Source organism: Gallinula chloropus, assembly GCF_964237585.1.
Source record: "Gallinula chloropus genome assembly, chromosome: 3".
In the NCBI taxonomy this organism is placed as follows: Eukaryota; Metazoa; Chordata; class Aves; order Gruiformes; family Rallidae; genus Gallinula; species Gallinula chloropus.
Genome location: NC_140087.1, coordinates 57218346 through 57236504, shown reverse-complemented (window position 1 = coordinate 57236504; position 18159 = coordinate 57218346). Strand labels below are relative to the sequence as shown.

Sequence of the window (18159 nt, the reverse complement as noted above, 5' to 3'; positions counted from 1 at the left end):
GGAGAGATCCTCTGGAGAAGGTGGTGTTTGCTTTTCATATACACAAAAATCTGACCCGAAGTTCTTCAGGTGGTCAGTATGTTTATTGGCTATCTGCAGGATTTGGTGTCGTGCTCGAGATGGCATACTTCCTCAAGTTCTTTGTTCAGAAAAGCAAGGTGTCTTGCAACCTGAAATAATGAAAATATTTTATTACAAAATAAAAGTCTTTGCATTACAAACCTTCAGGTTCTACAGCTATTCTAATCTTCTCCCTTTCTCATACTGATGCTAAGCAATACCTTGCCCTAAGATAGAACGAGGCTCTTCCTGAAAGGAAAGGATTAAATAATTTTGAGAACAACTGCCACGACAACCGAGTAACAGTTGCTAGGATTTGTTGAAATTAACAATAATAAAATTTGCACCTGACACTGATAGCCTTGAGACATCAGTAACAATGTTACTGGTCTTGGGGTAAGTTGCTTTCAGCATGCTTGTACAACAGAGAGCAAAATGTTAAAACCTGGCTGTAGTCGTGTTAATAGTACAAATCACACATTTCAAAATGTAAAGATCAAGCCCGCCACGTACGTTCTACTCACGAGGAAGATGGAAGTAAATAGGCAGTATGACAATTTCAAGCACTTAATACACTACAGTGCAAGACTTTTCCTGCTGGAACAGTGTTTTGCACAACTCAGAACCTTTCATTCAAAGCTCTCAGCACGTTACAGTGGGAGTTTAAAACTATTTTGAGGCTTATGGCACAATGAGGTTCAATAACCTGGCTCTGTCACTGGCCTTTTTATGTATACATATGTAAAAATATATACAGAGTTATCTTACAGGTATGTATATATGAAATGGCTGAGTTGCTCTCATAGGGTTGCAAGAATGACCCTTTTTTTTCCCCTCTTTTAAATACTTCAAACACTTTCAATGACTGCACAAACTACCAAGGTTGAAATATCAACTGAGGGGAAATCTCCCCCCAATACATTATGGGGGTGTGAGATACAGGGGACATACCTCACTCAGTGCGTCCTCCCAAGATGAATCACAGTGACTGCCGTTTGCCTGGATGTCCAAGATGATGTTAGGGATCCAGTTTCCTGGAACAATGAAGCTAGAGATCACTTGACATTGAATGAATGAGGAAAAAGGTTAAGTGGGAGGATGTTTTAGGGATAGGCAATTCTGCCTTCTGTCCTGACAATTTCTCTTGTTTTTTAGGAAAAAAAAATAAAATAAAATAAAAAGGGCTTGCTGGAAGAACTGCTTGTATTTCTATTAACTACCTATTTGAAAAATGTTTCTGTATTTAGCATGTTTGTCCTCTCCCTGAGCCTTTGTGGGAGATATGCTTTTCTGCTTTCTGAGCAAAGACTGCAATAGCAATTGCAGGATCTGCTGCCCTGTCTCAGCCACTGCAGTTGTGCTGCTGGCAGAGAAAAGACGTAACGAAATTTAGAAAAGCTAATTCAAGATCTATTTTGGTAGCCATGGTAAAAGCCTCTCCCAGATTAGATGGTACTAGAAAAATAATAAGGCTTGCAATGTGCCTTTTGCTAGAAACAGTCCCAAAGCTAGTGTTAATGTTCTGGCACTGAAGTGTCTATGCCTTGGCACTGGTGTCACCCTAACCTGGGCTAACACCTGCAGCTTTAGCAAACTGCAAAAAGCAGGTTTTTCACAGAGCAGCACAAGTAAGACTTTTACCCATGTGTTGCTGAGAACAGCAGTCTGTCAGCAGCCGCGCTCTCGTGTGGGTTCACCTCACTCTGTCCAACAGCTACCGTATGTTGAGGCCAAGGAAAGATGAGCCCAATTTATATCCTCCCAATCTTGTGGGTTTGAGTTGGTGCTTTTTAAATCTCAGAGGGTTTCCTGAGCCCAGTGTGGTTTGTCACTATTAGTATTTAACACATATGTGTTTAAGTATTTCAAGGCAGGTCTGTAATCCAGGGCTACATCTGGTGCTTCTCAAGGCTCTGGAGAGCGCATCTTAGAAGCTGAGGTTTGTCTATCTGTCAGGATGACCACACAACTCGTCTTTCAAGGTAACGGAAGCTACTTCAGAGCTTTAGATACTGAGTCGTATCATACAAATAAATGCATTTAAGGAGGAGTCAATCTCTACTCTCTGATGTTTAATTGCACTGCTACTAATGTTGTGGTTGAACTCCCTGTATCTGTAATATTCTCATTCTTACCTTCCTTCCTTGTTCTGCTGGCGTGATCTAGTGCAGCCTTCCTAAGCTTCTGAACGTATTGTAAAATCCCTGCCAGTGGTATCCGCTGGTCGTTCTCCCGCGCCGTGATGAGAACCGAAGGGTAACGCTGCGAGTACAAACCAAAGCCAGTTAAATCCCTGACAACTGCTATTTCCTCACAAGGCGACTAACAAACTTTCCTCTCTCACTGCACTACTTGTTCTGGTTTATCCAAACCCACATCTATTTCATAATTACCTGCTCTTGAAAAAAAGCACTTTTATCGCTGTAACTGCAAAAAGTATTTTGGTCTGAAAAAGGAGCTCGTATTAGGGGATCATCTAGTTGCAAAAGGTCATCAAAAAACATCCTCTCCCCACTATTGAAGGTCTGATATGTGTCTACTTGCTGATGATTGCAAAAAAAGGGGACAGTCTTACTGCCTTAGGACAGTAGTTGAGATTTACATTTCCAATCTTTCTACACATAGAAAGTAGTTGGTTTTTCTATAGTTAGATTTCACTTAATTACGCTACAAAATTCACACTTTACTTCAAATAAAGAAAAATTTCCTCTGAGATGACAATGTCAAGAGTTATAGCTCCTTTTCCATTTAGTTATCCACTTCCAATAAGGTACTTAACCAGGTCAAAACACCTCCTTCCTCCTGTGAGAAGCTTGCAAAAGATAGCAGAACAATACAACCCTCCCACCAGAAGGAGAAGGTAATTTATGTGTTGAGGTTTGTTATTCGGTAGTCCTCTAACAAAAGCAGTTCTTTTAATCTACTGATTATTTAGAAGGCATTTAGTTAATTTCAGAAGCTGCTTATGACTCCAAATATTGCTAAGATTATAACTGAAATAGTTTATTTTTAATTATTCATTTTAACACAAAGCAGCATGTAAGATAATTCTAAAATACTGGGATTTGTAGCCCTGAAAAAGCAAAATAGACTTTTTAAATTCCAGTTAACCACTTTGTGTTTCCTTATGAACCGCTACACTTTGCTACTGTAGTATTCCACACAGAAAGTATAGTTTTACCTGTGGCTTAATATTCTGGTACGGACAATAGCTTTTGATATACTTCATACACCTTTCATCTGCTAATGGATTCCCCCATTCTTCCTGTTCTTCAATTGTCAGTGGGAGATGAGTGTTCATCATGACATTTAGAACATCTAGGAAAGGAGCCTTAGAAGGTATTAAAAAAAAAAAAAAGGTTGGCAAACAGGACATATGACCTCAAATGTCTACATCAAAGTTGTCTCAAATGAGAAAAGTGAATTCTGAATTGGAATGTTTCATTATAATCCACAAATGGTGTGTAGCACCTCACCTGTAAAACGATGGCTCTGATAAGTTCTGGCTCTGTGTTACACAGGGCTCCTGCAAGAACTCCTCCAGCACTGGCAGCTGCCAGGGCTGTGTATTTTGGCTGAGAAAATCCTAGTTCGTGCAGCAGCATGATGCAAGCCTTGAGGTCATAGAGTCCTTTGAGTTTATTATGCTGACATCCATCTTTGTGCCAGCTAAGGCCGAGCTCTCCTCCACCCCTGAAATTTAAAACAATTCAAGTCAGAGTCCCTCTGGAAAATATTACATGGCAAAGCTTCAGATAATGAAAGGACAGAAGCAGCCACAGAACTGCAAAGCCACAGTTTGCCTCCCCAATTAACTCTTCTTTTCCCTATTGTCTTTAACCTCCTTTACGCCTGAACTGCAAACGGAAAAGCCCAATCGCTCATGGGGATGGGTGAAAACTACGGGCAGTCTGTGCCCTTGTGAGTTTGTGTCCTGCAGCTCCCAGGAAAAGTGGCACTTTAGGAAATGACACTGTCATCATAGGCAGTACAAAACTGGACACTAACATTATCTTTTTACATAGAAAACTATTAAAATAACAAAGCATTTTTCAATACAGCACTAACGTTAGCTTTTATTAAAAACAGTGAAATAGTCTTTCTCAGCTCGACACTGAGGCTCTCAGGACTTGTCTTCTGCATAGCTTGAATTTTGACACTGTTAGAAAGTGAGGTTTTTTTTTTTTCTAATTTGTTAATTTCAAATACTACTTGAAATGTTACATTTTAAAATGTATTTCTATTCCTTTCTAAGCCACCTAAGTTTCCTTATCCAGGCTTCAAGTTTAAAGTGAATGAACTGATTAGTCTGCCAAAATACTTCATCTTTGGATGAAGAATGTATCTTCATCTAGGACTGATTTGCATCTTACAATACTATGAAGGGTGGGAAGAAGAACAGCACAATGCTTGCCACTGAATATAGCAGACCGAATATATTTGTATGCTGAATTTATTCTGGAACTGGGATTTCAAAGAATTGCTCATTCTCCCATTTCCTTCCCCTCCCTAAAGTGATTCTTTTGTTCTGTTTCTTTATCTACTGAATTATTACCTCAATGAAAATGTGAACCCTATTGCACATGTTGGTTTTACAAACCTAGTAGATTTGTAGCTAAACTGGAGACAGAGGATTTAGCCAGTAAAAGCACAAGGGACACAGGTTAAATGTTTAGTTGTTGCTGTAGAAAGCAAATGGCTGCCAGAAGATGCAGACTGACCATTAGTACAGAGTGCCCTTGGAAAGAGAGGGGCGTAGCTTGTCATTGCACTCTGAATGTGTTACCAACATTTTTCTCAAGCAAAGATGAGACAAGAAGTAATGAGACTCTGAAAGATTAAAAGTTACATACAACCATCCTGCTCTTTTAAGTAACCAAAATGCAGTATGAGATCTTGAAAGTATTTCTTTCCTGAGGTAATTTTTTTGTTAAAAACTCTACAAAGAGATGGAATGAAAAGCATGAGGAATTAGGTATCGCTACACGAAAAAATAATTTCTGTACCTCTTGAGTTGCATATCAAGATCTGTATATCCCACAGAATAAAATCTTAATTCCATTTCATGTTTGACTTACCTAACGTGGCAATATGCTAATATCCAACCCTCTTCAATTAACATCAGCTTCTCTTCTTTAAAGCTCATGTTCAAATCTATGCCATAAGCTCCATATACATGAACTAGAAGTGGTTTCCTGTGTAGCTCTTTAGAATTCATATTATGAAAAACTGTAATTGGCACCAAAGTTTCATCCTGGAAATGAAGGAGTATTTTACAATAAAGGACATTTCAGAAATCTCAATGACACATGGCAATGAAAACTTCAATTATTTATTTTAAAATGTGTTTTTTGATTACAGTAATTTTTTTCACTTAGAATGTACAAAGCACTCTTGAAAAATAAAGCGAGAGACTGAACCTCTGCTGTGTAGCTTATGGATGCAGAGTATAAAATTCATTTAAGTGCAACACCTGAGGTGTTTTTAAACTACTAAAGCACCCAAGTCTTCCTTCCCTCTTTAACACCAAGAATATCTATTATTAACAAAACAGTTTACCACTTGCTGTAGCACAAACTCTTTATTAACATCTCCTATTTTTTAAACTCAGGCTGTTAAAACTTTCCTTTCTTGATGTGCACAGTGCAGCTGGTTGTGGGGCGTTCTTTTCAAAAGCTGGCATCTTTTTCATTCATCGTGGAGAGTGAGATACCACACAGCAACTCGCAATTCCGAGTTGTACTATACTAAGGTTCTTGACTCATCATGCACAGATATTGCCTCTGGCATACCCAGGTTAATAGAAAGAAAAAAAAAATCTTATCACGACTCTTGTTCTTCTTTATGGCACCGAAGAAAACACCCACTGTTTGGTAACTATAGCACCAACTGCTCCTTAGGCTTTTTTTAATCTCTATTGCCTGCCAAATGCATTTTCTTTAAATGGGTGGGGAGGAAGGGAAGAATAAAAGGAATGGGGAAAGGACTGAAGAAAATCTTACCTTGCTTTTAGCTAGTAAACGTGTAGTGTGACAATTTGTAGTAATTGGTACCTCTTGCACAGCTTGCTCAATGAGATTATTTTCTTTAAATGAATATGCAAAACGCTTAGGGGGGTGGACTGGGGAGGTGAGCCGAAAATAGCAAGTGCTGGTGGTGTGTTCAGGATGAGATTCCAATTCAAATTCGCAGGCCCATGTAGGTAGCTGAGAAAACACGGCATTTCAAGTGAGACCCTTACGCTGCTTCTGTGAATTCTGCCTCTAAAATTTCCTTTTAGAGGAAAAGATTTTGAATATCAGGCTAATTATCTTCAGTTTGTATGTACCACAATCTGCATTGCTTTTAAATTCAGTAATGAAACAGCTGAAAAGTGAAAGACTGGCAAACTTTTTCCCTAGGGCCATTTGATAAAGTTCAACAATGAAAGAAAAAAGAAAAATAAATCCAAATTCACTTTAAAATGGGCAATAGTGCAGATTTTTTTTAATTAAAACATTCTTTGAAGTGACTCTGCATTGTTTTTATTTTTTAGATCCTATTTCCCCTCTGCTTTCCAGCCCTACTTCAACATATTACACAGCCAAGTCCATGTCAGTGGTTATGCTTTTGCTGTGAGTTAGCTCAGTAATGCTAAGCCATTGAAAACCCCTGCCTCTTAACTTTGTTCCTAGTGCCAGGCATTGTGAAGAACAAAACCTTTTCCTGGCACATTCACCCTCAGACACTTACTGCTATTATATTTAAGATTTTTAACTCTGCTAAGAATAAAAGAAATCAAGATTCATTCTTTGAGAGCAGCAGGGACATAGTCAAACCCTCTGCCAGGCCACTACTTAGGTTAGGTTGCTAGAGACTTCTGAAATGGCAGCAAAAGCCCAAGTTCTCCAGAGTAACTGCAGACCCTTTCTGAATAAATAAACTATGACCATTTTCAAAAGCGAAGGTTTCAGAGACCATACAGTGTACTTTGTTGAAAACCTTTTTCTGTAGCAGTTTTACAAAAGGCAGCTTTAGTAGCGTGTCGCAATAAACTTGCAAGTAGTTCAGGCTCTATTTTTCAGGCAAACAAATTAATTAAATATTTTGTCTGAATACTCTCCAGAAATCATGGCTTTGAATAGGATCTGCTTTGGTTTTAAACCACAAGTATTTAGCAGCGAGCAGAGAAGGGAAGAAATAGCTTGCACAAATTGTACTGCAACATCAGCTCTTCACATTTATAAGATGGTGTCCATCTTAGAACACACAGAAGACAAGTATTTCTTCCGTGGGAGAGCCAGGCTTATGTCCTTGCTTAGACTGATGAGTGTAACCAAAATAGGCTCAGTAAAAGGGATGATGAGTGTTTAGGGAATCAAGTCATATTTCACGTTAGAATCAGCTATATAGTAAAGACCCTAACAGGAGTTAAGTTGAAGAACTGACTCACAGGATAGCTGGTCTCTAACTCAGTAAGTGCTACAATAAGCCACCTCATGAAATCCTGAAGAACAGCCACAGGTAATACAATTAGTCACAATGACAAACTTGGCAGTATCGCAGTTTCCAAACCACTTCTACTCTTGGACTTTCTTTATAATGTTATATTAAAAAAAAATTAATTCTAGAAAAAGAATATGCTGCTTAAGCCAAGCTAAAACATACCTTCAGTGACTGAACTGAATGTGAAACAAAAGAAATCACATTTAAATAAAGATGGCCAGCATTCTTCAGGAACAGGACGGAGTGATCACTGAACATCTCCAAGTCTACTAGTTTGGATTTCTCTTCCAGTGCATAAACTAACTGCCAGTTCTCCATGCCACTGGAAGCTACTGGTGCCTTCATCAGCTGTAAAACCAAAAAATAATCTTACATTACTAACATGTAGCAAGAGGTACAAATGTGATGTACAGAAATCTAGGTGATCTCATGCGAAAAATAAGAAGGTATTGGTTTGTGCCTGACTAAAACTGGAGGTTTTTAAATTCCCTTTAATTTGTTGAAATGGATGAACAATGTTCAATTCCCTTAGATTAATCTATAGAAGATCTTGATGCCACCAGTGCTTTCAGTGTGGCTAGCAGAACTGTAGCTGGCTTGGTTATAGGTTATACGCACTGAGATCTCTGACTGTGTTAAAGCATACTCATTTCCTGATGTTGCCAAAGGAGTCAGAGTCAAACTGGCGTGCTACAGGCAAGACTCCACGTGCTACTATCAGTCTTTCAATCCACACTACGTTCTGTGTAATTCCCTTAAATTCGTCCAGTAAGCTGTGAAGTGCAGAACTGAAAGCCAGCTTTACAATTTCTGTATGATTTGCAATAGGTGTCTGAACAAATCCCATCAGTTAAAATTACCTTATATTCTGCAGGTTCTCCGTATGTAGTAAGAATATATAACTCGTTATTTCTGTGCTCAACGTGGTAAATAACCCCTTTTGTTCGTGCTTGTACAAGAGTAGGTAACTTAAAAGGATACCTACAATCAACCAGCCAAACTTCTGAGGTTGTCTTACTGTTGCTGTTGATAGTGAGAAAACGCTTATCTTTTGTGCAATATATGTCCACGAAGAATCTATAAGGAGTGATTAAAACAAAAAGGTGGCTTAGACATGATTAGCATTTCAAAATCACACCACTTGTTTCAGAGCCATGGGCTTCCATCTGCAGGTAGGAAACAGCACACCTGTAAGTAGGCTGCAGAAATTCCAGATTACTTGGTTCCTAAACTTGCTCCTGATGCATTTATCCTGGGATTAAAAAACCCACAGTCTAGCGTGGGGAACCTGACATCTGCAAAGAAAGCAGTGCAATTGTTGCCCAACTAAATCCAGGGTTTTGCATCACTGAGAGAGACTGGAAGCTCATTGATATATACAGGCTTTAAAATGCAGGCAAAACATAGAACTTTTTACTGAGCTCCTACCCAGCCCTATTAAAAAAAAGGACATCAATAGCAAAGTAGGACGTGTTATAAATTGATAAAATTCCTAAGTGTTACTGATCTAGCTGTCTGAAGCCCATAAGACAAAAAAAAGACTTTTTTAAAAAAGTAGAGGCCTGTGTAAGACAAGATGGACAGCATGGTAGTGATAATGCTGGAAAGCAGGAGCTGGTTTTGGAACTATCTACTGGCTTTACATACTTCTAACCAGTGCCTGGATGCTAATACTAGACGAGTACAGGCTGAAATTCAGACTCAAATTTCTGTAAGTCATCCTAATTAACTGGAATGTCACATCTTGGGAAACAGCAGTTTCTTTGCCATTTTAAATCTTTAAAACCGGATGGCTTTAAAAGCAAAACTTTGTCCAACACAAAGATCTGGAAGATTTCAGCAAGAATTTGTGGGGTTGAGTACCATAATCTGCATTATACAGAGCAGATCCATGACTGCAATAACGATCCCTCTAGACTTCAAAATACTTGATCAGTGAAGGACAGGTCACTTCAGATAACATTTTCAGTGCCTTTAATTATTTGTAGGTGGAGGAACTCAAACATTTTTTGTTACTGTTGTTTTTTTTTCTAATTGTACCCTCCTGACATCTTTAGGAGGACAGACACAGTGGGGGGGATCTAAAGTCTGCAAGGAATCAGCCTCCTGCCTCTCTAATACACACAAATTTGGCAAGAGCGCACTGCATTCAGCAGAGATTCCAAAAGTTCAGCTCTGCTGACCTTACCTCTAAGAGAGTCAAGCTGAAATGCAGGTTACACTACTCCCCAAGGACTTGGACTTTGATATTAGAATTTTTTTTTTTTGTCTTAGTGGCTTTTTTTTTCTTTTTTTCTTTTTAAGAAAGTCAAGAAATTTTCAGCTTCTAAGAAAAATATTGGATTCCACCTAAAAGAGCTGGTGAGATATCGAATGGAAGCAGACAAAAGAATGTCTTGCCATCTCCACTGATCAAGTGAGTTCTGTTAGGAGCTGCAGTAGCACACGAACCTTTAGAGTAAGTTTCTAGTAGATTTACTGTAATGACCATGACCTTCAGAATTATGCGAAGTTTCCCTGTGGGGAAGTGTCAGGGCAGTGCAACTTGGTTTTCCAAAGTATGCATCAAATGTAGCTAGAACAAAAGGATCTTATTTACTCCAGCTCAACTGCAGATATTTTTCTGAGGTTTTGGGGTTTTTTTAGGTGGAAGTGCAATTGCAATTTCTTTACTGAATACATAACTTGAATTAAGAATATTCACAGACATTTATGGAATACTGTGTAAATCTACTGCATGCTACATGGTTGAAAAACTAGCTCTGCACTCAATTTAGCAAGAGCCTTCTTGTCTTCCTGTGATTCTGTGATTCCTAAACCACTGCTTAAAGAAAGGTTATTGAGAGGGTATTCAGTCAACAATAGTTCTATCTCTGGGAATGCTGTAATGATTTTGCTCATCCATTACCCAGAGCAAGGATTAGCCTGAACTTCTATGTTTTTTTAAAAGATGTATCAGACATCAATAGCAGAGAAAACAAAATGAAATCCAGGGTCTGATTTACCCGGTATGAAACTGTCACGCATTCATTAAAGGACACCCTGACCTGAGAGTGACCTTGACATTTATAAACTCAGCTGAACTCGTGAGGTAAGAGAAGAAAGTTAAATCTCTGTTGATCACATATCAAGAGAAGAACAGAGCACATTCTCAGACTACACAAGGTACTACTGACAGCAGAGCACAACTTAAAAATGCCTTTTACCATCTGGGATGTGATATGGAAGAATTTGTTTTCCAAAGCACTTATATTTTACATATAAAATACCCCAGGATATGTAAAGGACTTGTTATATTTTAGGTAAGTATTACCTTGCATCATGTTCTGTATAAACTAACTTAGTATGTTTCTGGTTACTGAAAGTGGTCATGAACACATTCTGGCATTTAAGGTTCTTCTGACTTGTATAATACAGAACATCATTTGTAGCCCATTCTGGAAAAAAGACAAAAGCATATCAAACTGGGAACAGTGTAACAGTAGATACAATTACTGAGAGAAAATGGAGCTCCATGAGCACCGCACCCAATGCAGAAAAAGGCGGGTTGCAGCTGACCTGGAACTGAGAACTGAGGACAGCACTTCTGCAACCCAGAGGCTGGGGTAAGTCACAAAAAAGATTTTTCAATATCTTCTCTGGATCCCAAAAAATAAGAACCTTGTAAGATTTTTTTTTTTTTTTTAAAGGGGACAACCCCCCCCCGAAAGGCAGAGGACAATGTTCCAGGGCCCAGGAAGAGGAAGCTCTTGACCCTGTGGGGGTTCTGGAGGTTAACAGGAAAAGAGAAGATGTGTTTAAAACTGATGTGTTTAAACCTGATCAGTGAAACAGACATTCACACGGACTCAGCAAGACAACAAAGGGAGTATGAGCTCTGCACCACTGCATGTGACTGCATGCAAACCATTTAAAGAAAAGACATGATGATGCATGTGCCCCATGGGTACTGCTGAGATAAAAATTCTCCAGTTTTCTACACTTCTGTATGTGCTCACCAGTATCAGAACGAGATAAATGCAGGAACCTTGCTGTTCTGAAGTTCAGTACACTGACAGACCCAGCCAAATTACTTCCAACTCCCTTGCTCATACAGCCACCACAATGATGTTTAACACAGATGCTTTAAAAAGTTATTGTATGCTGTCTTATGAATAAATACTAATTTTCACCATGAAACCCAAGGAAGCACCGTGCTGAAGTAAGGCAAACAAGCGGCTATCTGAACAGCAACAGGGCCCCGAAGTGCGCAGGTATCTGAGGGTTTGCTGTGAAGATAAGCCTTTAGGAAAAAAGGGAAACGTTTCCCATTCCCTTCAGTTTACCTCTGCTCATCTTAATAGCAATGCAATAACCTGAATGAACTGACTCACAGCCTGACTGACTTCTCTGGACTCCGAATTGTGACCCACATTCCAGAATCCAGTAGAAATTCCAGTCAATACTTAATAGCAGGTAGCACTTGCACACTCTTCAGCAAAGCTAAGTGCCTACAGCTATCGGTGACCTCACTCGTAGCTGGAAGGGTTTAATAACTAGAACATTTCTCAGAAAGATCTTTATGTGGGGAAGTCATGTCAGTACTTTTTTAAAGCAGGGCACTGAATTAAATGAAAACAATTATATGCATAACTCTTCAAACATGTACAATGAAGGGAAACTGTCATGAAAGCATGTAACTTGTGCAGTGTGGAAGAAATCTTAAATAGGATTAAAGCTATAAGGATTAAAGCTAAAAACATTTCTTCCTTTTTAATGTAAATATTTTCATATTATTTAAATATTTTCATACTATTTAAATATTTTCATTTTATTTTAACACAACATAGATGTTGTGTTAAAAGCCAGTGTGATCCACAGGTTACTTACAAGCAACTTACCAAAATTAAATACGTTTGGAATTACTTTTTCCATGGCAGGAAAATGACCGAGTTTCATAACAACGCATGTTGCCTCTTCAGAATTCTCACTTTTTAAGCTGATAGCCATGTGTCTCTGATCTGGGGAAATTCTGATCCTTTGAATAAAGGCATCAGAAAAGCCAAGATCTTCTGCACTGAATAAAGGCTCAACATTTCCTTCATCTATTACATTAAAAAAAAAAAAAAGATAGCAAAACAATCCTGTAATTAAGGCACTGTCAAAATGAGCAGCGGTTGTTACTGCTTGCATTTATGTCTGCCTGCAATATTCACAAGCATACAGCTGGAATTTATTAACACTGAGTATTTGTCTTGTAAGATACTTGCAAATGCACTTTCTAACAAAAAAAAATTACAGTTCTGAGGGATGAAAAAGTCTGTAGTTATTATTAAAAATATTTTAAAAGCATAGATTTTGGCATCCAGCAAATGTATTTAATTTTAAAGTTCAGATACCTAAAGCTCAGTTGTTTTTACTAAACACAATTACATTTTTTTACCACCCCCTCAGAAATAAAAAAGCATGAATATGTTAAGTTAGGGCTCTGAATAGCAGTGACTTCTCTTTCCTCTCCAGAAACTTGCATCACTATTGATATACACTATTCTCTAACTCTTCACCTCACCTCTGGGCTTCCATAATTACTCAATTATGTAAGAATTTTATTAAAGTAGTTTTAGTTTAGTTGTTTTAAGAAGGAGGGCAATTAAGCTTTAATATGTGAAGTACACTAAGTGATACATGTCCAAAACTTTTAACAATGGTCCTGTGTTACAAAGAGAAATCCCTTACCATCATCTGCTTTTGAAAGAAAGATGCAGCCATTCTCTTCAAAGTACACATTCTCTCCAAATCTGATCTGTTCAATACAAAATAAACATGTTTCAAGTCCAACATAAAGTTGGACTATTTCCTCAGAATCCCTATATTCAAACACTGCTCTGGAGAACACAACTGCAACACAAAAAAATGACAGAACATAGCACATATATTTGATGTTAAAGAAGGGATTGCAGGCATCAGAAAGGTTCTTTCAAAATTAGGTTACTTAAGCTACCTTTACCTGCTCTAAATTTAACAAAAGGCTCAGATCACCTGCAATTGCTCTTGTATCTTATAATGTCTTGTGTCCTTTACCAAGAAGTCAGAGGGTTATTGTAACTTTATTTGCTTTTGCATATGGTGAAAATAAATACATTACTGCAACACATATAAACTGATCCAAACATATGCTGTTACTATCCACAACTATTAAAATATTCAAATCTCAAGACTACCACCATAAAATAACCAGCAAACCAGCATTTTATAGCAGGAATGGCTTCACTGTCTTTCATTTGTACTCAGTAACAACGAGAAACGTTTGTACTTTTTGCCACTTACCCTTGGGCTTTCCAAATTGAACGTATACTTGTTGTGCAGTTCTTCTAGTTTTGCCTTGATTCTCTCTGTCATAGCTTCATATCTTGCTGAAATGCCATTCCAGTTTTCCTGCTCTGATTTCAGAAGATTCTTGTACAAAAGCTCTGATGTTGTTATGGACATATTTTGCTTCCTTTTGGAAGGGATTTTTGTTCCTTCCTGCTAAGTAAAGACAGACAACAATGGCTATAAGCCAGCACCCTGTACTCCCAATATGAACGTATTGAGGCAATAATGATACTTCCTAAGCTACAGAGCCAAAACCAACTTTGCATTATTATAAAAGTACGTGCCATGAGAAAGAAAAGAACAACAGTTAGCATTTCTTTTCAATTCCTCCTGATGTTTTAGGAAGGCACTGTCAAATGTGCTTTACTTGATGCATTCATTGACATCATCTCTTCAAAATTTAGTGTACTATTAATGTAAGTCCTTAACTGACTATATGCAAACATTTGTTCTTGTTCCAGAACTAGGTTCTAGTTAATTTTTATGGAATTCTTTAATTTTTTTCCTTTTTCAGATGTGTTTCCTAATAAATTTCCTATCTTAAGAGTGAGAATAATTTCTCATTTCCTTTTCTGGACAATGCCATCCACTGTGTCCTAGGAGTCCTAGCAACTCGTTTAGGTTCTTGCTCTGCCTGCTCTGAAGTGCTGCTACAAATGTTCAAAAGGTGCAGAATGAAGTGAAGCAGTCAGGACATATGTGTTTTGCAACAATTTTATCAGGAATAAGCTTAAGGATCTGGTTTTCCATGAGCAGACTACTGACACATCAATGCTGACAAAGTTGTCTTCTCTTGTAGAAATGTTAAAAATGGGTTAAAATTGCTAGCACCATGCTTAGTTCTTGCTTGCTGTAAAATCTGATTAAAAAGGTTTAATGTATATCGTAGCACATAGGACTGTACAGATGTTACAAAGTAGCACTTCATAACATTCAATGTATTAAGTGAACGTGTCTAAACTTAGAAAGCATCATATACTTTTTACTCCATCTTCACTTTGCATCAAGAACTGTTGGTTTGTTCCTGGTTTGTCTTCACGAATCTGCAAAATCTAAAACGTGAGTGCCACGAGCAGACTTTGAAAGGAGGAGAAACTGTATCTGCTCCAGCTGCCGAACTCCCTATAAATGTAAAGAGCATCATTTGTGAGAGCATATGAGTGTTTGTTACTGGTTCAGACCGACAGTCCCTCTAGTCTAGTGCATCAAATCAGAAGTATGAGTCAAAGAAACTGTGAAACTCCTCAGAGCAGCTCTGGAACAACTGTGTAATTAACTGGTCCAGGTAAAGAAATTGCAGGATGTGTTAATTGCACCACTCTCTCCCCAGTCACTGGAAAAAATTGCTGTAAGAAAACCCCATTCCCAAAAACAGAAGGAACCAAACAAAAATCCCACAACAGCCACAAGTGGATACCTAGGGAAGCACAGGAGTGGGACAAGCACACATTATATGCCCCAACAGGTATTCCCTCAGCCTTCAATGATTTTAGCTCAGCAATTTTCCGAGCTGAATGCAGTTTCTGGATATTTAAAAAGCCTCCCTCGTGTACATGTATCCCCTCCCATTATACCAACACAAAATTTTAGCAACTACAACTTATTTTGGCAAGTTCCACATCTTATGAATCTTTGGATGATTCCCCTCACTTTCTTTTTAACAGTTCCATGGTATGTATTTGGAAATATTATATACAGCTGGTGGCCAAGGAGTAGGTATATATCAGAGTTACTGTGCACCTCCTTGCTGGGGGAAAAAAACCAGAATCATCTAGAAGGGCATCTAGAAAGACTCTGGGGGTAGCAGACAATCTCAGTGACAATCAGTTTGCTCGAAAGCAAAGAGTCACAGCTTCCTTTCAGATGAAAACCATCTGTTTGTATCCTGGAAGTAGTGTTGTAGACCAGCAACTGTTAGTGAACTGCCATAAACCAGAACCACACATTCTCATACATCAAGACTTGTGTGTTGTCCTTGGAACATTTGTTTACATTTCAAACAGAGACTTAGGAACTGTTCACACTATGGTGAGAAGTAAGTGGGTTACAAGATGATCTCTGGGTCGCCTCTGAAGAAACACCATCAACTTGAAACAATTTTGGAACAATCGCACATCCACCTGAAAACATGTTTAAGATAAAATAAACCCAAACCAGGTTTTTTTAAACAGCATTTATGCATTATGCATATAAATCAGTTTATAGGCTGTCATACTGCAGTTAGCTTTTGTAACACCTTTAGTAAACCCTGTATTAAAAACACAGGAAGAGAAGACCTGAAATTATTTCAGACCATTTTCCAACTCTGTGCAGCCTACAATGCTGCCCATTCACACAGTATTTACTTACAGGAAGAAATCCAAGTAGTTTTTAAACAATAGTTTGTCACATGTGAATACTATTATGACAAATCAATAGAATATTTTAATATTAATACGGTGCAAACCATAACTTACTGGCCAGCACAGAAAAGGCTGAGTTTTGTTGAGCCAGCTCACAGTGGTCAGCTCTGGTGTCATCAGTCTGGCCATTTTGCCTCTACACTGGCTAATCTCTCCCTGCAGTTTTGTCCTGACACTTTTATCTGAATCTTTTAAGAAGACACCGATTTTTAAAAATTGCTACAAGAGGAAAATAAACCAAAATACAGCTTTACATCAAACCAGCATGAGAAAAATGAACAATGAATCATAGAATGCTTTGAGTTGGAAGGGACCTCAAAGGTTGTCTAGTTCCAATCCCCTGCTATGGGCAGGGTCACCCTTCACTAGACCAGGTTGCCCAAAGCCTCATCCAACCTGGCCTTAAACAATTCCAGGGATGGGGCTTCCACAAACATCTCTGGACAACCTGTTCCAGTGCTTCACCACTCTCATAGTAAAGCATTTCTTCCTAACATCTAACTTAAACCCACCCTCTTTCTGTTTGAAGCCACTGCCCCTTGTCCTATCACTACACCCTGTGATGAACAGTCCCTTCCCCACTTTCCTGTAGGACCCCTGTAAGTATTGGTAGGCTGTAATTAGGTCTCCCTGGAGCCTTCTCCAGGCTGAACAAGCCCAAATGTCACAGCCTGTCTTCATAGGAGAGGTGCTGCAGTGCCAGATCATCTTTGTGGCCCTCCTCTGGACTCACTCCAACAGGGCTATGTCTTTGAACATAAGTGAAATCCTCGTATTTATCCCCCAGCTTCAAACCCTTTAGCACGAATGTGTTTCCTTGACATTCGAAAAATATGGCTGGCATCCTTAACAGATGTGCCAAGGTGGCTGCTGACATTAAGTCTATACCTAAACAGCATACCTTGCAGGAAAGGAATCTCCACGGCAGGATGCTTCCAGTTGCTGCAGTCCTGTGTGTGCATGTGCTTCCTGAACAGTCCAGGATGTGGCCTTTTTGGGGGATTATTTTAGTATGAAGACACATTGTTTGAAGACGGTGGTGCTTAGAGTAGTATTTGACACAGCAGCTCAGCCCTCTGAGAAGATTCTGCAGTCCAACACACGATGTCCTAACCATCATTTCTGTATCAGCAACCTGGAATTTCTAAAAACCTCAAACAGGTCATTTATGTTGTGTATGTGAAATATACACGGCCTATGCTGAAGGTCAATTTCTTTGAAAGGGAAGGAGCTTTGACTGACTAGGTCTGTCAGATGAACCAGTAAAGCTCAAGCTGCTTCCTAACACCTGGTGCAAACCTGCTGCTACTCCAAGCCACGCTCCTGCGGGCTGGAAGCTTAGCTCCAGTGAAACCATGAACGGAGAGGAAAGGAGGTGCAACTGTGCGTGTAAACACGTTGAAGAACTGGGAAGGGTTTGGTGACTTTACCCCCTCCCCACCCCCCCCCCCCCCCCCCGCCTTTGTAAGTACCACATCACAACTGCCTCGCTGTACCTCAGGGGGATAACGGCTGCGAGAGCAGAGCTCCCCGCAGGAACGCTGGCGGCCTCACAGCTCTGCGCGGAAAGGCCCGACTCGCTTCGCCGCCCGCCCTACCCTTCCTTCCCCCGTCCCTCCCGGCCCCGCTCCCCACCGGCCCTGCCGCTCACCGCCGCGGCAAGTTCGTGCCAAGGCCAGGCACCGCCCGCGGCCCCCGCTGTCGCAGGCGGGGCCGGACCCGCTCTCCCTCCGGCGCGGCTGCCCGGGATAAGATGGCAGGCGAGCCCGAGCAGCTCTGGGATCCCACGCGGGACCGCCTGCCCTTAGCAAAGATGGTGGCAGAGCGCTTCGTTCTGCCGCGGCGGGCGAGCACCGCT

The 18159-nt window shown here is 39.6% G+C and overlaps 1 protein-coding gene across 1 annotated transcript; it reads right to left on the bottom strand.

The window, feature by feature from the left end:
• Window positions 1–69: 69 nt before the first annotated feature.
• Window positions 70–17440, bottom strand: PREPL (prolyl endopeptidase like). Its single transcript, XM_084262180.1, has 14 exons — window positions 17203–17440; window positions 13852–14052; window positions 13261–13327; window positions 12426–12629; window positions 10859–10982; window positions 8406–8622; window positions 7708–7893; window positions 6063–6266; window positions 5139–5314; window positions 3537–3753; window positions 3242–3391; window positions 2196–2322; window positions 1012–1094; window positions 70–170 (listed from the first exon to the last, which is right to left on the bottom strand). The coding sequence occupies exons 1-14, from the start codon at window positions 17419–17421 to the stop codon at window positions 90–92; spliced, it is 2256 nt and encodes a 751-aa protein (XP_084118306.1). The 5' UTR covers window positions 17422–17440; the 3' UTR covers window positions 70–89.
• Between the last annotated feature and the right edge of the window lie 719 nt (window positions 17441–18159).

Coding starts and splice junctions, on each gene's coding strand:
- PREPL (XM_084262180.1), bottom strand. CDS start 17,421: ATGATGGTTAGGACATCGTGTGTTGGACTGCAGAATCTTCTCAGAGGG. Junction 3,754..5,138: donor TTAGCATATTGCCACGTTAG/GTAAGTCAAACA, acceptor TTTAAATTTCAG/GGGTGGAGGAGAGCTCGGCC. Junction 171..1,011: donor GGGAGGACGCACTGAGTGAG/GTATGTCCCCTG, acceptor TCATTATTTCAG/GTTGCAAGACACCTTGCTTT.